The following is an 18,946-nucleotide window of genomic DNA, read 5'->3' on the forward strand; positions in this document are numbered from 1 at the left end:
GTGTACAGGTGTGCCAAAATAAACCACAAACCTATGTGCTTCAGGTCGCACTTTTAACTCACTGAAGTGTTCAGTGGAAGCGCACACACACACACACACACACACACACACACACACACACACACACACACACACACACACACACACCCTCATTTCCATCCCCTCAGGACTCTCTATACACATCCATTTAGACGTTTTCTTGAATCCAATTCATATTTCAAATGATTATCTATGAAATTCTGAATGTTTTTCAGCTGAAAGTAACAGTTCCTCCAAGGTTATACAGCTCTAGCTTTCAATATGGAAAGTGTTCTGAAAGGAAACCTTCAGTTGACAGGATTCCCCCTAATGAGAAATACCAGAGCTCTCTGGGTGGTATATGGCACTTATTTCTGTAGTGTGTCCTACTCATAACACTCACAGTAATGCAAAGGTTACAGGGCAAACAGAGCAAGTGTGTTAGGGTGGTGTTTGTAGTTTAAAAGAGAAAGTCGTGTGTGTGTGTTGTAAGTGCGAACATGAGACGGGACTGAGGGAAACAGACAGTCTGGTCTCCTCAGAGACTGATTTACTCCCTCAGTGTAGCTACAACAGCGTGTCACTTTCTGCCTCCACACAGCGCTGCGTTCAGGAGCTCTTCAGTTCCTCACTCGTTAGTCTTCAGGACGCTCTTTCACAACAAGAAGGAGAAGAAGAAGAACAAGACGAGACGGAGTGATACGGCTTTTCTTTTCTTTTTTTGGAAACGGGAATTATCTTTTAACCAAACGCGTTTGAACTTCTCGTTAAAGTTTATTTCACGGAATAGCTCACTGGTAGAACTGTGGCCGTGTCACGCCGGCTGGGGCGGTGTGTGTGAGATGCGCGTCGGTACGGACTAAAAAAACAAAAACAAAACGCAAACACAACCACGACACATCCACGCCGCTCCGTCTGGCAGCGTGTTCGCAAGAGTGCCATCGGTTGGTGTTGTGTGTTTTTTTTTTTGTTTGTTTGTTTTCGAGGATTTTTACAAAGGAACATGGAGGTAGACAGCGCTCAGGAAAACACCGAGCAGCCGTGTAAGGACTCTGAGCGCCAGCTTCGCCTGAGGCTGTGTGTGCTCAATGAGCTGCTGAACACCGAGCGAGACTATGTGCGCACTCTCGCCTTCCTGCAGTCGGTGAGTTTACTGTTGCCGCCGCTGCTGCTGCTGCTGGCGGCTGTTTTGCCTTCGTGAACACGCTTCCAGGCGTAAAGTGTCCTGCAACACTGTGTCAAAACATGCCGTGTTTCATTTCATCTCATTTGTGGGTTGTTGTGTTAAGCTTTCGTGTCTAAAGATAAACAAGCGGTTTGATTGACAGCTTCTGTCTCTTCTTAAGACTTAAACAGGCAGCCAGCTTCCATCCAGTCACATCATCATCATCGTCATCATATTATTATTATTATTATTGATTCGTCATTTTTTTACCCAATAATATTTCACAATTTTGTTACAAAAAAAAAGACTAATGTGTTGATGCACTGAGTTGTAATCTGTGTCACTGGATACGCAAAGCTTCATCTAAATAATTCACATGTTCTAGTTCCCTATTTACAGAGTGTTTTAGACAATATATGTTTCTTACAGCCCAAAAAGACACCATGAAAAACACCTATTTCCAGGGTTATTTGGCCATGTTTGCCAAGATCAGACATTACATTGTATTCTTGTTTATGACACTGAAATGCAGATATGTAAATAATCATAATCTTGTTCATCATACATTCACTAAACACTTTACACAGGGCACAGGGTTCAAATACACCAAGGGTGAGATGCTACTGATTCGCATCTAGAGACAATGTAGTATAGATAGTACACCAAACCGATATTGATGTTATGATGTAGGAGGAACCTGGAAAACCTGGAGGAAACCCACACAACCGACAGTGAAATGACATCCGTACCCGCTGTGCCACTGTCATGTTCATTATCTGTGTATTCATATACTGTACTTTTTTCCATCTACTATAGTGACAGCATTGGTGTGTATGACGAATAGAGCTGACTGATGTGCTGAAATCCTTCAGAAGGCTTTTAGTAGGAAATGTATTTATTCGGTGTGCTATTCACAGTACATCGTTAGCTACTTGTTATCCACAATTCCACAATATCAAGCTTGTCGGGACAAATAAGCACAGAAGGTCACAGTTTGTGAGTGATCACTGTGCAGATCACGTCATTCACAGGATGATTGTTTCTTTGGGTGTTTCGTTTAATCACGGCATTGACGTTATCCAGTCAATGGAAATGATCTGTTAGATTTATTCTAAAAGAAACATTAACATTTTAACATTTACGGCATTTAGCAGACACCCTTATCCAGAGTGACTTACAACTGAGCAACTGAGGGTTAAGGGCCTTGCTCAGGGGCCCAGCAGTGGCAGCTTGGTGGACCTGGGATGGCCATTGTGAAGACAAGCAAAGAATAATAATACGGGTAGAAAAATATATATTTAGTTGACCAGGACTGACTTAAAATAGAACAATAACATCATTTTTAAGGCCAATTCTGGACCATGATGCATGTTTGGTCAGTTGGTGCTGACTGGGATTTTTTCCAGTTCTTGAGCTATAGTATATGTTTAAATCCTATGTTTATGGTATGTGTTTAAGTGCAGCCCAAAGCAGCAACTGTGGCATAAGCAACTTTGGCTGGATTCCATTTTAATGAAACGGAATAAAAACGATGGTTGGAATCTCTTGCCCGAAAGCTGACATGTATTTTCTTGTTTTGATTTGCATGATGATATCACACATCTTGCCTGGATTTGAGGGCAGAAGAATCATGAAGTGCCATAAAAGTGAAACTTGTGCAGTCATCTGTAAGTCGGCGGAGTGAATTATAGGATGCACAGTGCTTTACATTCCACTGTGTGTTTTGAACTTGACACACGCCAGCACTTAGGTTGAACTTAAAGGCATTAAAGGCTATCTTGTGTTGAGAGGCTTTAAGAATGCAGGCCAGCTAACATCTTGCTGGCACAGTCATAAAATCGCAGCTAATAAGATCATTTGTCTTTGTTGTCGATGCTTCAGGACAAAGTTGCACATCAGATGTGAGGTGCTTGTGTTCTTTTCTATGGTTAAACATGTAGTTGTTACCTCAGGACCTGGTCAAACTGCATATAAAGTACATTAAGTGATTACAGGTGTTGTTTATTTAAGGTCTCATTTACATTGTGAAAGATTATATATGACATGTGACTATACAGTGTTAGGAAGTGTTCAGTCTACCAAAAGTCTGCCAACACTAAACAGTGCACAGTATACTTTGAATGAAAATGGCATCCAACAAAAGTAATACTAGTAAAACCTTTTATTATTAATACAAGATCAGAAACTGTGCTGAAAGTCTAGGCTTATAATGAAATTTTGTTAATATTACATGCATGCATATATTTTGGATGGTTTTGGTGCTTGTTTTGTAGAGCTGGCATTCAGTTGGCATATTGAAGACCGAACACCCAATCAAATTTCTCCTCGCTGATTATTCTGCCATCCTCTCACCTTCTGCTTTCACTGATGACAGATTAAGTGAGTCACCTGTTCACACATCGACAGAAAGCCATCACAGCCATCATTGGTGGTTGCTTATTGCCTTTCTTATTGCCTTTCTATGTTTGCTAGTTTGTCTTACTTTACACCCTGAAAACCAATGTCATGGTTAATGGAAGTCTGTGTCTCAACCGAAAAAGAATTTGGATTATGCTTTACATAAACACACATCTATGCATTTAGCATGAACTGGGTGGCCTGATGCATTTCACTTGGAACTAATAGCCAGTGAATTGAGCTTTATAGATGTTTGAGATAGACATGTCACATTTTTGAGAGAGATGTTGAGGTCTAGTTTAGGGTTCAGGTTATATGATGCTTCGAATGCTTTTCAAGCAGCTCACATTGTGAAAATGGCACACTGCCAAATAGAGAAAGAAATGGGCAGTAATTACAGGAAGAACTGACATAATATGTGAAAGTAGAAAGAATGAATGTCCTTAGCGTTGCATGGTGGATTTCAGATGGTGCAATTGAGCAGTGCGTACTGTATCTGTACAGAGGAACACTGGAAATGGGTGACATAATCAATGAGTACAGCAAGTCATACCAACTCACTAGTTCCTTTTTAAGGTTTTTCTTCCAGAATTAGTTCTAAAGGCATTTTCCCTGGTCATTTTTATGGTCTTTAGCCACCTTAACAAGTTACCAATCATGGTTCTGGAGTACCCATTGTTCTGCCTATTATTCTAATGTTTTTCAACTCACTCCCTTTAACTCGAAACAAACTTCAGACTTCAAACGAAAAATCGGCATGATGGGTGCAGGTCTAGGGTGAGGAACCTGTCCTGCACACATCAAGCCCAAAATAGATGTGAACGCTCATGTGAATGTTTCTGGCAAGCTTTTTATTTCATAATCTGTTTATTTTATTTAATGTACTCGTATACTGCATCCCTAGATTGGATAGCAAAAACGAGGATATTCACATTTCTACTTTATGACCTTATGCATGGATGTAAACTGAAAAGGAACTCCAGTTTTCTGGTGTCAATCATCATAAAGGTCATTCAGACCCTTGATGTAATGGATGGCTGTTCAGGTCGAATGGATGGCTGGGATTTATCTTTAGTTCACTGGTATTTAACACACATATAAGTGTTATAAATCTTTCAGGAAAATGAACTGGATTGAATGTGTTGTGTTTACTTTTGTGCTACAAAGGACAAGCTGAGTGCATATGTACCTAATCCAACAGGTCACTGGTTCTCCAGACCCCCAGCTGCTTTACTGTGAACCAGTTGCCTGTGTGTGATTGAGTGTCGCCCCAGACATCCTTTTAATCCAGCTGGTGTTGACTCCTCAGTCCCAGCTGTGCACTTTAAGAGGGATAGAGCGGATGGCCAAACCGGATCGCAATAGACGAAGAAGGAAGTTAACCTGTGGCTTCCTGCTCTCTACTTCCTCACTCAGGAAGTACCAGTGTGAGGTTTCAGGTTTATAAATAACCAATCTAATAACCATTTCACACATCGATTGTGAAAACTGTCATGGCCTTTGTTTCAAATCCAGATGTGTGGTAATGTTTCATTTAATGAATTAATCACAATTCAGTGGGTAATTTACAACATCTACGTCAACTGTGGTCAAGCGAATGCATCAAAGTGGTGCAAAAATGGTGCGTTAGTCATTTGTCAGTTCTTGTCATTGGAGTTTTTCGAAGTGATGTCTTATTCTTTAAGAAATAAGCTTGTCAGCTTATATATCTCAGAAAGATATAGCTATAGATAGATAGATGAAGATATATAGATAGAGTAACACACAACACTAAATGGATTCAAACATTGATTTCAGTGCATCAAATATTATTGGTTGGAGGGTTTTTTTTTTTTTTAATCAATTAAGCTTCCGTTAATTGTTAAAGCACCTCTAGCTATGCCCATTTATTGATTTGCCATTGGCAGAAACCCAATGAAACTCCTGTCCCATACATCAGTTCTTTATCTGATTTTCATTGATATTTACTTGGTGGTCTGAGACAGAATTAGTGCAAAAGCCTACATGATTTTGTCACTCAAGAATTCTCACAAGCCAGTCCAACACTTCATTCATCAGTTATAATCTGCACAATTTCTATGACAGCATAGAACTGTTCTTATACTTTAGCACTTCTCTAGCAACAACACATTCACAGGCACTTGTATAGCAGACACTCCAGGTAATCTAATAAATAGCTAAAGGCTAAATAATGGAGTATGAGGTTTCAGGTTTTAACACATTGTAACACACCGTAGGTTTTCAGCCCCAGTAAAGTCATCGGGACTCGTGACCGTTTATAGCTTCTATATATAAATTATAATTGATGACAAGTACTGACTTGTTTCACAGACATTCCATTCCATTAAATATACATCCATAAATTGCCAGAATGCATGACGTGTTGTTTAATATTAAATTAGAAATGTGGTAGCCTAGTGGTTAAGGTGTTGGGCTACCAATCGGAAGGTTGTAAGTTCGATCCCAGGTCAAGCTGCCACTGTTGGTCCCCTGAGCAAAGCCCTTAACCCTCAGTTGCTCAGCTGTATAAAAAAAAATGAGATAATGTAAGTCGCTCTGGATAAGGGCATCTGCCAAATGCTGTAAATGTCAATTTCTGGTAAGATGCTGGCAAGGAATAAAACACTTGAAGATGGGAAAATAATCCACTTCAGGGTGAGACCTGACTTCTGTTGCGTCACACCACCCAATCACAATCCTAGTCCCAAATCACAGAGTATTAGATTCTTTTATATATATATATATATATATATATATATATATATATATATATATATATATATATATATATATATATATATATATATATATAATATGCATATGTATATGTATATATATATTGTTCTCCCATAACACTGTGGCCCATTGTGTTTTATTTTACATTTGTCAAAGGCACAAGCTGGCACAGTAGAAGGACAGTATAAATCTGCATAGTTAATAGGTCTCAACCACAGCTATGTAAGCTTCCCTGTTGCCAAGTATTAGAAAGCCAATTCTGACACTGATTTATTTCTATACATGCCTAGGCTGTTTCACGATTGCTGGTTTGCATACTTTGGATTAGATATTTTAATGTCTTAAGGCATTTGTTTTTGCATGTACTAGGATGTAATCTTACCTTTATACAAGGTTATACTTTCAAATTTGGATATACTTTCAAAAATGAAATTTGCAAAGTAATCCAACATTTTGTGCAATCCTGCCAACATTTTGAGCCTCAGTTAGTCATTTGAATTGAATACGTTGCTTGTTGTGAGCATCAGCGCTGTTCTATTAGTGTGAAGTAACACTCAGCAGGGGACAGATAAAGGCGTCTGCAATATCTCGCCGCTTTGTCAGAGGGCTGGGAAGTGTTAATTGAGTATTATATGCCTTCTGATATCTCACAGGAGAGAGAGAGTAGGAGATAAGTGGTAAAAGAAGAATGGTCTCATTCATCTTTTAATATACAAACTTCTCAGGTTTGGTTTGAAATTTACCATCTGGGATCTCATCCAAATACGTCGTCTGGATGCAGGTGTCTGAATCAGATCCCTCTGGCAGGATGCCACTGTACACACAGATACGCACTACATGGGCCACACCTGCCTGTCCCTCCTCACCTTTTACAAACAGGCCGCGGCTCTAGTGCCACTTGTTGTGTATTATGAATGGTTTCAGACTGCAGACTGTCTGAGTCAAAGGGTTCATGTTCTGTAAATAAAATATTTGTTTAACCCCTCATTTCTCAGGTCATTGTAAACATAATGCTGTTTTTTTGGCATTTGCTTCATTGTTTGGGTGGAAAGGAGATTTTTGTGTTGAAGTGATGTTTGAGTTTTACTGGATGACTACAAGAAGTAGCCTCGATTGTCGGGTAATCATCAACACAAAAGATAGTTTCGTTACGTCACCCAACAATAGACTGGTGCAAAGGAGACAGCAGTAAATCAGGGTCTTCTGACCTATTGGCCTCTTTACTGAGAGAGCTCAGAGGAATTCCTGAAGTGTCCTGAGGGAATTTTTCCCCCGCACTCTGAGGCCAAATGCCGCCCACGGAAGCTCCGACTCCCTAAGATCCTGGTGGCTTCAGTAAGCCACAGATAGATGGGGTTTTCCATGTGCATGTAAGCTACTGTAATCGAGGGTGAAACATGAACTGAGTGATGTTGACTCCTCCAGCTTATCTGGTGTTGAGCTTGAAAGAAGCATTACCACCTCTGCCACTCTGAGGGACGATCACAGACCTACCAGGGTATATGGTTATGCTTGTCGTTAATTTATCCTCAGATGTGACCAACTTTGGCTCAAAGCTTTGAAAGCTAGTGGAAGAACATCAAATACAGCATCTAACTAGGAGCTTGGAGCCTCAAGTACCTCATGTTTGTGGTAATGCACTTTTTACATGTTTGGAAATGCCATGGCAGACTGCTGACGTAGATCAATTTGTTATGCTGTCATGTCTGTTTTGTGTTTTTGGTTGCGGTGAGTATGGGAAGTCCTCCATTCCAACCACAAAAGAAAATGCTAAAGGGTAGACCTGATGCAACCCCAAGGTTTTACATCAATTATTCCCAACATGATTCATTTGTTTATAAGGGTGTTTCATTCTGCACTGCTAACTGATATACTAATACCATGTCTATAATAGATAGAATAATAATAGAAGGCTTCCATTCTGATGTGTTTATGCATATTGGAACTGTATTACGGACTAACAGCTCACCTTGAGGGACCCATCAGAGAAGATCACGTGTCCACTTAGGCTAATTGCTGCAAATTGTTAATCAATCTGTCAATGGAACTTGGTTACTACCCCAAAGCATGGGCTAACAAGTGGCAGGAATGAAGCAATGTTATTAATAATGACTCATAACTCAATATATTTTCCTCACTCCCAACAATCACGTTAAAAAACATCTCTCTCATTATTATTTGGACCTTACCAGAGTCGGTGTGTATAGCCTGGTTCAGCCCAGGATTTGTGCCCCTCCCCTATACCCCCTGCAGTGTGTGACCCCTGGGTTCTCATGTTGCTCCTCCACCAGTCCAATCCCTCTTCCACGGAGAGAAGGCCAAACGCCTTCCAGATGGCTCCTCCAATCTGCTCTCAGATCTTATCTGCCCTGCCACATGTCGGTGCAGAGAACTCCTTTCCACTGTCACTGACATCAACGAGCATGTTTGTACCAATTGTGCCGGTATTTACAGCTCATAATGATGGACGCTGTTGAGGGAGCCTCGGAAGCTTGTATTTATTTGGGCTTGAATTTGAGTTAGAAGCAAGTTGTATGGCAGCAATGCTAAAAATAAAAGAAATAGGAAAGGGATCTAGAATCCTGACCTTATTGGAAAGGTCTAAATTGAAAGACAAAATCTCAGACTATAGAATTTTTTGCACATATGAATAATAACACCGGTGATATTCACAGTGTATTCAAACGCAGTGGTCTGATATGATTCAACCTTAGTGACTTTGACCAAAATTATCGTCACGCCAACTATCATAACAGTATTATATACTGATCATCTGGTGCATCTTGCACCTTTTAGCAGAGGGACTCGTTTCCGCTTCTGCAGGCAGCTCAAACAGTCCTGCACTCCGAAGCCCCACAAAGCGGAAGTGAGAGACAAGGGGCCGAGCTCAAAGAAGACTTTGTATGTGCGGGCATGGCTGAAGGGAAGAGACTGGAGGGGGGCGGCGGCAGTGAATCAGAGTGATGGGGAGAAAGGGCCAAGCTCAACTCCCCTTTTTTCATCCCTCCAGTTCTCCTGCCACAGGGCCTTTTGTCTCAGTCCTCTGGGCCTCAGCCACAAAAAGAGGATTTTCCCCTTTCTCGTCTCCCCCTTGCTCGTTTTTATTTATTCGATTTCACGCCATGCCGGCCAAAACGGCCCCTTCCTCGTGTCCAAAATGGCTCTAGACTCTTTTGCAGCGAGGCACATTCTCACAGCAAGCCATGAAAGGGCCTTTTCGATGATGCTGGCTCTGTTTCGATGCGAGTATTCAGTGGGAAAGGGAATCTCAGGTTCGGTCACTTTTGGGTGTTGCTCACGTTGTGGGAAACAGATTGCCTGCACAGACACCTCACTTGCACAGAAGAGTGGAAAAGTGGTGACAGCGGGGCATTAATTTGTTCAACATTGTGTCCCAAAACATCTCTGTTTAAAATGCTCAGCACTACTCAGCAGCCTTAACTATTTTATCTCTTGACTGGAAAACCAAATCAAGTCCCTGGGGATAAAGATCGGAAATCCTTGACTCTGAAATACATTCATTCGTTTAATTCTGTCATTCAAGTTCCTCCTGTTTTCACTTTGTCATCAGGTAATTAAAATGAGGTGGTGTTTTAAATTGCAGTCATGCAAAGCGAATTATATTTTGAAGCTGGATCGTCTTCACTTGATTAAGTGTATTTCACATCATCCAGGTCAGCCTACACAAGCCCAAGCTACTGGATTCTATCAGATGGTTTGTGTTTTGAAAGGCTCACACAGAGGAAAGCAGATCCAGATTGCATAGAGAAGAGAAAACAAAACAAAAAAAAACACAAGGAATGCTGGATTGCTGAAAATTGCATCTGGGTGACACTTGAATTATTGTTGCTAAATTTTCAGTATTAAACGTTGTTTACTGTGCACTGCCCTAGTTTTTCAGGGCACCTCTCTGAGTTCCCTGCATTGTTGTGTGTTTAAAGAGCTCTCGCATTGTTCCGTCTTTTCTCTGTCCATGTTAAGTGAGCACAGTAGCTGCTTTTTAGCTGTGAAGTGAAAATTCAGCACTTCTGCATACTTTTGTTATTCAGAGTGGGTCTTTTTTTTCACATCATTATTTGTTCATATGAGAGTGGTTTTATGACTAAATATGAGTGTAAAACATTCTTAATGAGTTAAACATGCAGTGACCACCTCATTTTGGTCAGGGTTGATATGCGTGAAGCTTAGAACAATTCACCTGTAGGCAGGTTTTCCAAAACCAAAGAACCCACATGGATATGGACTTGGACTTATTCATCTGACATGTAGTTTTTTCATTCCTATTTGTACAGCAGTGGTAGCTTAGTGGTCTTGACATAATGAGCAGATCTCACAATCACACAATTTGAGCAAGACATTTAAATCAGACCAGATTTTGGTCTCTCACATTTTGGTCTTCTGGTTTTGTATCCCATGCATCTCAATCACCAGAATATTGTCCAGGATTAGATGTATATAAAGAGTGGTTCTTTCTAGACTTCCTGTAAGCACGATCCAGTCTGGCCATTCTTCTCTCATATCTCTCATTATTCAGCCTTTGCTGCCACTAGAGTTGCTGTTTTTTTCTTTCTTTTTTTTATGCATCATTCTATTCAAAGTCTAGAGACACAGGATATAAACGGTTTCTGAATGTTTTGACAAGTCTTTATGGCAACAACAATCATTATGCAATGATCAAAGTCACATGTCGGATATCTTCACGAATTTATGCAATGTTCTGCTTCCATGTGATGGTCAGGTTGGGTAGTTGCATGAATGTTCATGTGTTCCTATTAAAGTGTCTGTGTGGTATTTTAGTATGCACGCTTTCAAATAAGGTTTATACTAAACTCTCCTTAGATACAATGTGCTCTTGCTGACAAAGTTACTGATGAACGCACACCACTTAGCTTGACAGTGCAGAAGTGTCTTTAAATGTCTCACTTCTGTTTTTCCATCTGATCGTCAGGGGTCACGTGCTGAGGTTTTTATCTGCACAGAATGTTCATGAGCACTTCTGCATTTCAGTGTCTCTCGTCTGTTAGTTTTTTTTTGTGCTGAGCCATGTTATCACACTCACGAATGCTGTGGGTTTCAGGGCTTTGCTGTTCAGTCTCATATTAAGAGCTTTGCTGCTAGGATCTGATGGCTATTTGGTCTGTCTTGTTTGTATTCGTACAAGTTGACAGAACATCATATTTTGCCTAAATTTCACAACTGGGTAATGGCCTTTAAAATCCATGTGATTGCAAAATTCAGACTTGTCCATAGTTTCTTAAAACAAACAATTCAGCTCTACACAACTGCAAATAGCAGCAAGTTTTCAGAGGTAGTTGTGGTCAAATTGGCTTTGACCCTGTAGAGGAAACCTGCATTAGGAAATGGCGCATTGTTGTACATTCAGTGTGGAACAAACAATAAAAAAACAGGTCATTCGTTCATTTATTAAGCCAGATTGATAGAAACTGTGCTGTAAAGCAATGAGGCTCTATACAGGACCACCCTCTTTATCAGAGGAAAGTGGGTAAAGATTCATCAATCAAAATAAATGTCCTTTAGGAAACTAAGTCAAATTCCTACAGCCCTGTTTGGATAATTGTATATTATCTTTGAGGTCTCATCTGAATCGGTCATGTCTGTCAATTTCATGGACGGTTGTTTCATGCGTCTGGAAACATTACACTGTATTTTACTTTGACCTGTGGAAATAATCACAGGTGGTGTATCCAGTCTGAATCGACATGCTGTTAAAGATCCCAGTAGGCCGTATCCTGTGGGAGAAAGAGGTTTTGTGCTTTTCAGTCCAGAGTCGCTTCTTTCTGTTGACCTCTAGAAAATCGAAACAAAACAAAGCATCGCATGAGTTTAAAACACACAAATTTAAAGATACAGTAGATGGCATCTAAATAGTCATTTTCAGGGAAACGGCACTAAATAAACTTATAAACTTACGTGTGTTCGAATCAAGCAAAAGTTAAACTTACATGATTGTTATAGTCATGTGACTTATTTATGCTCAATTGCAGCTTGCTTTAGCAGTTTGTATTAAAATGAGGTGTATGTAGTATGCATGGTGTGAAATCCCGTGAAGACACTCTAATTTCCGTGTTTTATACAGAGATCACTTATCTCTTATTTAATACTGACGTCTGAATGGCATCATATTAGTATCTCTATTTTTAAGAACCATAAACACTTTAGAGAAAATTGACAACGACAAAGTAAAGCTTAAGTGAATAAAACACGGGGTCTTTATCATTAATTTCACTTTGAGGTAGAGATAATGAGGATGATGATGATGAGGATGATGTAGTATAAGCAAAAATTATTTGATGATTTCCTCCTGTTATATTCATACTAGAGGTCATACTGGGTTTTTAACGTAAAACAGACCAAAAAAGCAGATTCTGTTCCTGTTTTTTTTTAATATCGAATTTTACAGTTATATAAACTAAACTAATTCCCTTCTACTCTGACATGCTGCATCACACAAATGAAGCAGAGTACAAAAGTTTCAGTCACACATGAAGCCCTTTTCAGAGTTTGTTATTCAGCTGGTGCTTACTGAGCATAAACCTTCCTGCTAGGTCAGCCGAATCATGGTTAGTGTGCTGATGGCAGAAGGTCACGGCAGCAGGCCCTTGACCCTGAGTCTTCTTGGATGAGGCTACTGTCTAGGAGAGCATATGGCCCGTCTGGGTGTCTTTACCTCGCTGTGTCTGACCATGCTTGCCTGAGCAGCTCACTTCAAATGAAAGGCTTGTCACCCATGTCTAACCTTCTGCCACCCTCTACTTTTGGAGCAGGACAGGAACACAGAGATATGGTCTGTGAGCTTTTTCCTCCCAACATATGGCCATCAGTCTGATTTCATTAGCTTTGCTGAGAAAGTTGTAGGGTCATTATATGAACACACATTTATACAGCTTAACTCTTATACATGGACTGAATGAACTGAATAATACACTTCTACTGTCTGTCTATCTATCTATCTATCTATCTATCTATCTATCTATCTATCTATCTATCTATCTATCTATCTATCTGTCTGTCCATCCGTCCGTCCGTCCGTCCGTCCGTCCGTCCGTCCGTCCGTCCGTCCGTCCGTCTATCTAACTATCTGTTGACAGCTGCAGTTTTCTTCCCCAATTGTGGGTCCAGCACCAGTATGATTTTGCTCGAGCCTTTTTTGTTTCTCAAGGTTTTGTTCGTGTTTGCTGACAATCCACAATCATTCATTTATGCCATCATTCAAATTGCCATGCAATTTTCACATCCAAAAATAATTCCTTGATCCTGAGGTCAAATTAGAGGACTTTGAATTTTTAGTATAACATTAGCATAAACTGCTTTATTTTAAGGGTTTAAAGGGTTATTTTTCACCCTGAGGACTAGGTTTACACTATAAGTTTAAGTAGACTTATTTCCTTATTTATTAATTTTGTCAAGCTGCTGTAGATAAAATTATTTGAAAACTTTGAAAAGTGGTTGGTCGATTGGTCTTATTGCTTGATAAGACAGAAGGATAAAGCTACCCGAGCTTGTGTATCTGTGGCCAGATCTTTTGTTAAAGCATCTGACTGCACGCGGCCTCTTCACACTGCGGCACTTCCTGTCCGAATACATCCTTCCTCTTTTTGTTTTGTCAGAAAGACAACTCTCACCATCTTGTGTTACTTTTCCTATTATGAACTTGATTCTGCGTAAGTGAGAATTACCATAACTTGTGATGGGATTTCGATAGAGAAACACGTGCACAGTGTTTACATGTGCATGGTTCTTGCTTCCTTTTTTGTTTAAAATTTTTCTTCTTAGAAAAATACATTTTTTGTGCTTTATTTAGTTTAAGTGACTTTTTATTTAGTTTAAGTGACTTTCTCTATTGCATCCAACAAACAGATGGTTTAGCTTTGGTCGATTTGGCTAATTGAGTTGTAGAAGTTTTGTTTATTAGAAAAGGACAGGCTAGTGCATGTTAATGAAAGACTTCACACTGTCCTGTGAGAAGGGTCATTTACCAGCAATACTTGAGTGTCTGATCCCGTGAGGACGTGTGAAAGTGACACAAACTAGCTTTTGAGTGCTGGCTTGGAGTGTTGAGATTTCTGTGACTGAGGAGCCTGTGCTTCTCCTCCTAGACATTGACAATAAAGGTCTAATTACGCCTTTGACATTCCCCTGTGATAACGAGAATAAACCCGGTGTGCATCCTTTATTCTACTCCTCAAACAGTTTTTGTTTGCCTGGTGTGCTTTATACATCGTCATGCAGCTGCAGCGAGATTGGGGACGGTGCATGTGGTTTGCACTTGAGACCTGTTATCCAGCTCTGTTGTTTTTCATCAGTTCAAACAGCAAACATGTTTTTTATGCAGCAAGACTCTCTCACACAATTTGTTTCATAGACTACAGTAACCTCAATATATGAAGCCCTGTGCCACTTTCGTTCTGCACGAGGCTGGCCAGATGTTGGGTGTTTTTTTTTTTTTAGTTTACACATGCTCATATGTCACAAATATATTCAGTCCAAGAGCTAGTAAAAATATATTCAGTCCAAGAGCTTTTAATGGCTAAAATAAAACTATGAACAAATCACCTAACCTAAACTAGCTCATTTTAGACATGATGTGCTCTGTCATATTCTGAGTGATTTCTGAAGAACTGACAAAATGAACTGTAACTGCCATTACTTGGAACAATAGCTTAATTTTCTAGCAAGCAAACTACTAGCAAATTAGCTGAAGCTGAAGCCATTTATTTGATGTCGCTATCATTAGCCAAGTTACATAGCTGGCTAGCTAGTTTACTAGCAGATAACTGGTCAACTGGTCTAGTGCTAACAAACTGGTTCACATTGATAACATTTATTGTCAAATTCAAAGTGAAAACCTGTTAGAATGTACTGTAACAGTCAATATTTGGCACATCAATGGCTAGCTGTTTAGATCGGTAATTAGCAGCTAGTCTAATAATGTGTAATCTTGCTCACATTTCTAGATAGATGGACATGATTTGTATTGATTCACTATTAAAGTGTATAACCTGTAAAAATGTATTATGTTGTTCATCATTAGCCAGGTTAGCTAGCAAGCAGTTAGCTGACTAGTAAAGTGCTAGAAAAGTAGCTTACATTTGTAGGTAGACATGATTTGTTTTAGCATGTTCTCAGTGATTTTTTTTCTTCAGACGCCGAACCTCAGTATGTACTGTAATAGTCAACATTTTGTTCATTACCTATGTTGGCTAGCCAGCTAGACAGTATACAAGCAGTATGCTTATTGATTCATTTGCTGATAATAAACTGTAAACTGGTTCACATTAGCCACAGGATTATGCATGACCATTTTCTCAGCAATATTAAAGCCAAACATGTCAAAAATACATCATATCAATCACTTTAGCCTTTAGGTAAGTTAGCTGGTTGGCTAGCTTACTGCTAGTAAACACATTAGCATTTGCCACATGTAGATGAATTTACATTGTCCGAGTTTTGATTTAGACTGTTTTGTCATTGTTTGCTAGATAGTTTAGTTTGTTGGTTTTGTAGCTAATATCTAGTGACTCTCCTTCTAGAGTGTTTTTAAGTAATGAGAAAGTCCCCATTATAAATGTATGTATGTGCTAAAAAATGCCTTAGACAACAGTCTAAATTATGTTGTTCAGCCATTTAACCAGACCAGAAAAGACTATTACACACACACAAAAAAAAAACATTAAAAAAATAAAAAAAAAAACCAAAACACTTTTTGTGTTTAAGGGATGTATTTTGTTTGGTTAAGGGAAGCAGAGGGTCTACCTGCATTCTGTATGGGCTTCTCACATGCTAATGTCTGCACTATTCAGCAGTCCAGTGGGTTTTATTAAGCACTTAACAACACAAGGGTGGAACACAGAGTTTAAAATGACTTCTAGGGATAAATGTTCCTTGATTTCACACTACTCTGTCTGTTTCTGTGTTTTGTGTGTGTGTGTGTGTGTGTGTGTGTGTGTGTGTGTGTGTGTGTGTGTGTGTGTGTGTGTGTGTGTGTGAGAGAGAGAGAGAGAGAGAGAGAGAGAGAGAGAGAGAGATGTGAGTGACTAACTCCACTGTTCTTATGAGCCTGCGCTGTCAGTGCTCAGCCATGTCCAGTACAAAGGTGAAAGGCAGTGCAAGCTACTGTGCCTCATTTTCCCCAACTATCTGCCCTGCTCTGGCTCCACTGTGTACGGTTCAGAAGAAGTCGTTTCCAAAACTACTGCATCAAGAGTATTAGTTTGTTGTGTTTGTTGTGATTGGGGAAGCAACAGCTCTGGTCAGGATACGCATGGTGTCTTTTCCTTCCTAAAACAAGAGAAGATAAGACCCATCCTGTCCCTGAATTCATACTGGTGTTTAGTTAAGGTCACCAACACTGCCATTGTGATGACTTTTTTTTTTCCTGTAGTTCACCGAGAGAACAGATTGCTTCATTGGCTGAGACATATGGACACTTGCATGTTTCCTTTCTTGTGCAATTGCCTTGGGCTCTCATCCGGCGGCGTAATGCGATCCTTCTGATCACCAGCTGCAGCGGGAGAGCCGCAGTACTCGGGCTCTGATTGAACCACACCATCTTTCTGCTCTATGTTAGCTTTCATCAACAAGCATTGCTTTACAGGCTAATGCAAACCAGTTTGGGCATTCAGCATCCACCGGGGAGAGAGAGAAATGTGAAAGCCAAATCAGCAAATTATATTAAAAACACTTTGCAATAAGTTTTGTAGAAAAATAATGACAGGGTCATGATATGGCCTGATAAGAAGCAAGAGTTGTTTAAAAAGTGTTTTTTTTTCTTCTTCTATGGCTGCTTAATAAGACTAAATATTCAACATACAAGTTACTTAGAAAAAGATTGACTGTTACAAAGCGCTGACAGTGGAGAGCATCTTCTCACAGCAGATTTCATCACATAGATTGCACACGTTTTGAACTGTTTATGTAGAGTGCCCTTACAAGTGCCTGTGAATGAGTTGTTGCTATGGAGACGCTGGCATCCTAGAACGAGCGCATTCGTATAAACCTGTGAATTATGTTTCAGACAGAAGCTACAGCATGAAACTGCTGCTGACCAATCACAATCAAGATTTGAGAAGCAAATTATATAAGGTGTGATGGGGTATATAGAGGGCATAAGACCTTCCTGCATATCATATGTATCATAATTACTACTACTAAAAGCAATGGCTCAGTTTAAGCCAATTAAAATCTTAATTGAATCTTAAAAAAAAGAAATCAGGAAAGCCTAACCCTAGATTTAGACATTTTTCCGGCTATAAATCAGTATTATTTAAGTACATACATACTTGCTGTTGTTCTCTTACAGTGGTCTAAATCATATTCCAGTTCAGCTTTACTTAATTTTCATTTAAGTTTACATGCACATGCCTTGACAAGGTTTCACGCTACAAAGAGTCTGCACTTCCAGGCTGACATTTAATATGCCATAAACAACAAAAGTCTTGTGTGACCGCTTTGATTGAACCGTGAGGGAACAGATGAATTTTAAATCTCATGTAATCTCTGCGTTACCTGGCCTCCACCATGACTTACCTCACACACTCGGTCTCCCGTAGGAACAGCAACTCGTTGCCATGGAAGTGAGGAAGAACCATACCAGATATGTTTATTTACCTGCCTTTTTGACGTCAGTGAGAGGACTGGTGGTGATGAGGCGCTGGTACCGAAAGACTAAAGGCGTCTGCTGCATAGGAACAGGACACGAAGCATCTTAACATATCGGCTTCTGATATGCCCTTTGTTCCAATTACTTAAGATTAATCATATGAGCAGGCAGGTAGTAGTTAATATATGTTTCTGCCATTTGTAGTTAAAGCTAAGTGAAAATATGGAAAAACAGGAAAAAAACATTAAAAAATGATTAAAGAATGACTTCCTTTTTATCCATTTATAGTTAAATTTAATGTCATCTTATTATCAGTTTTGTTATAGCTGTAAAGAAATGTTTCCTGATATAATTCATCTTATTCATACATGTTAGGCTAGGGTTAGTGAGATGTGGGGTCACAGGTAAGATGTCTGTCTTGTGCCCGCTGTCGCCGCCGCCCACCCTCTACTCTCTCACTATGGGCTTTACGGATGCTCAGCTTCCTGGCTTTCGGCTCTGTGGCTCCTTTGGAAACCTCACACATGGATGAATCTGGTCAGGATGAGTTGAATGTGCCATATGGGAAATTTCATTAGTGCACGCCTGAAGGACGGATCCCTTGCACCCTGCCAGAGGCTGCTCACAAAAAAGCATACAGTGCTGTTGCCGGCATCACACCCAAATATGTCTTAATCGGGAATCAGTTACGTGTATCCAGTTATTCTACTGAAGCCTATGTTTAGTTCAGAGTATATCCACTGCTTTATTTTTGCACTTGGGCATGTCATACTGTGAGAGCATCTTTTTTTGCAGGGTGTAATGAGTGGTGCTGTATTTCTACACACACACACACACACACACACACACACACACACACACACACACACACACACACACACACACACACACACACACACACACACACACAGCAGTTTTTAAATATCTAGAATGGAGTACCATGATCTAATGCTTAAAATAATAGATTATTATCTAAAATGGCACATGAGAAATATTTAAAGCTACAATTT

The 18,946-nt window shown here is 39.8% G+C and overlaps 1 protein-coding gene across 2 annotated transcripts in view; it reads left to right on the forward strand.

Moving 5' to 3' along the window:
• The first annotated feature begins 387 nt into the window (after positions 1–387).
• Positions 388–18,946, forward strand: part of prex1 (phosphatidylinositol-3,4,5-trisphosphate-dependent Rac exchange factor 1) — a 77,555-nt gene continuing 58,996 nt past the window's right edge. The window contains exon 1 of one of the 2 annotated variants that reach the window (XM_047823043.1): positions 388–1,162. In XM_047823043.1, coding sequence (XP_047678999.1) covers positions 1,022–1,162 — 141 coding nt within the window. In that variant the 5' untranslated portion in view covers positions 388–1,021. The remainder of the gene's footprint in view (positions 1,163–18,946) is intronic. The other variant, XM_047823042.1, reaches the window with a different exon arrangement.

Source organism: Tachysurus fulvidraco, chromosome 14 (genome assembly GCF_022655615.1).
Source record: "Tachysurus fulvidraco isolate hzauxx_2018 chromosome 14, HZAU_PFXX_2.0, whole genome shotgun sequence".
Lineage (NCBI taxonomy): Eukaryota > Metazoa > Chordata > Actinopteri > Siluriformes > Bagridae > Tachysurus > Tachysurus fulvidraco.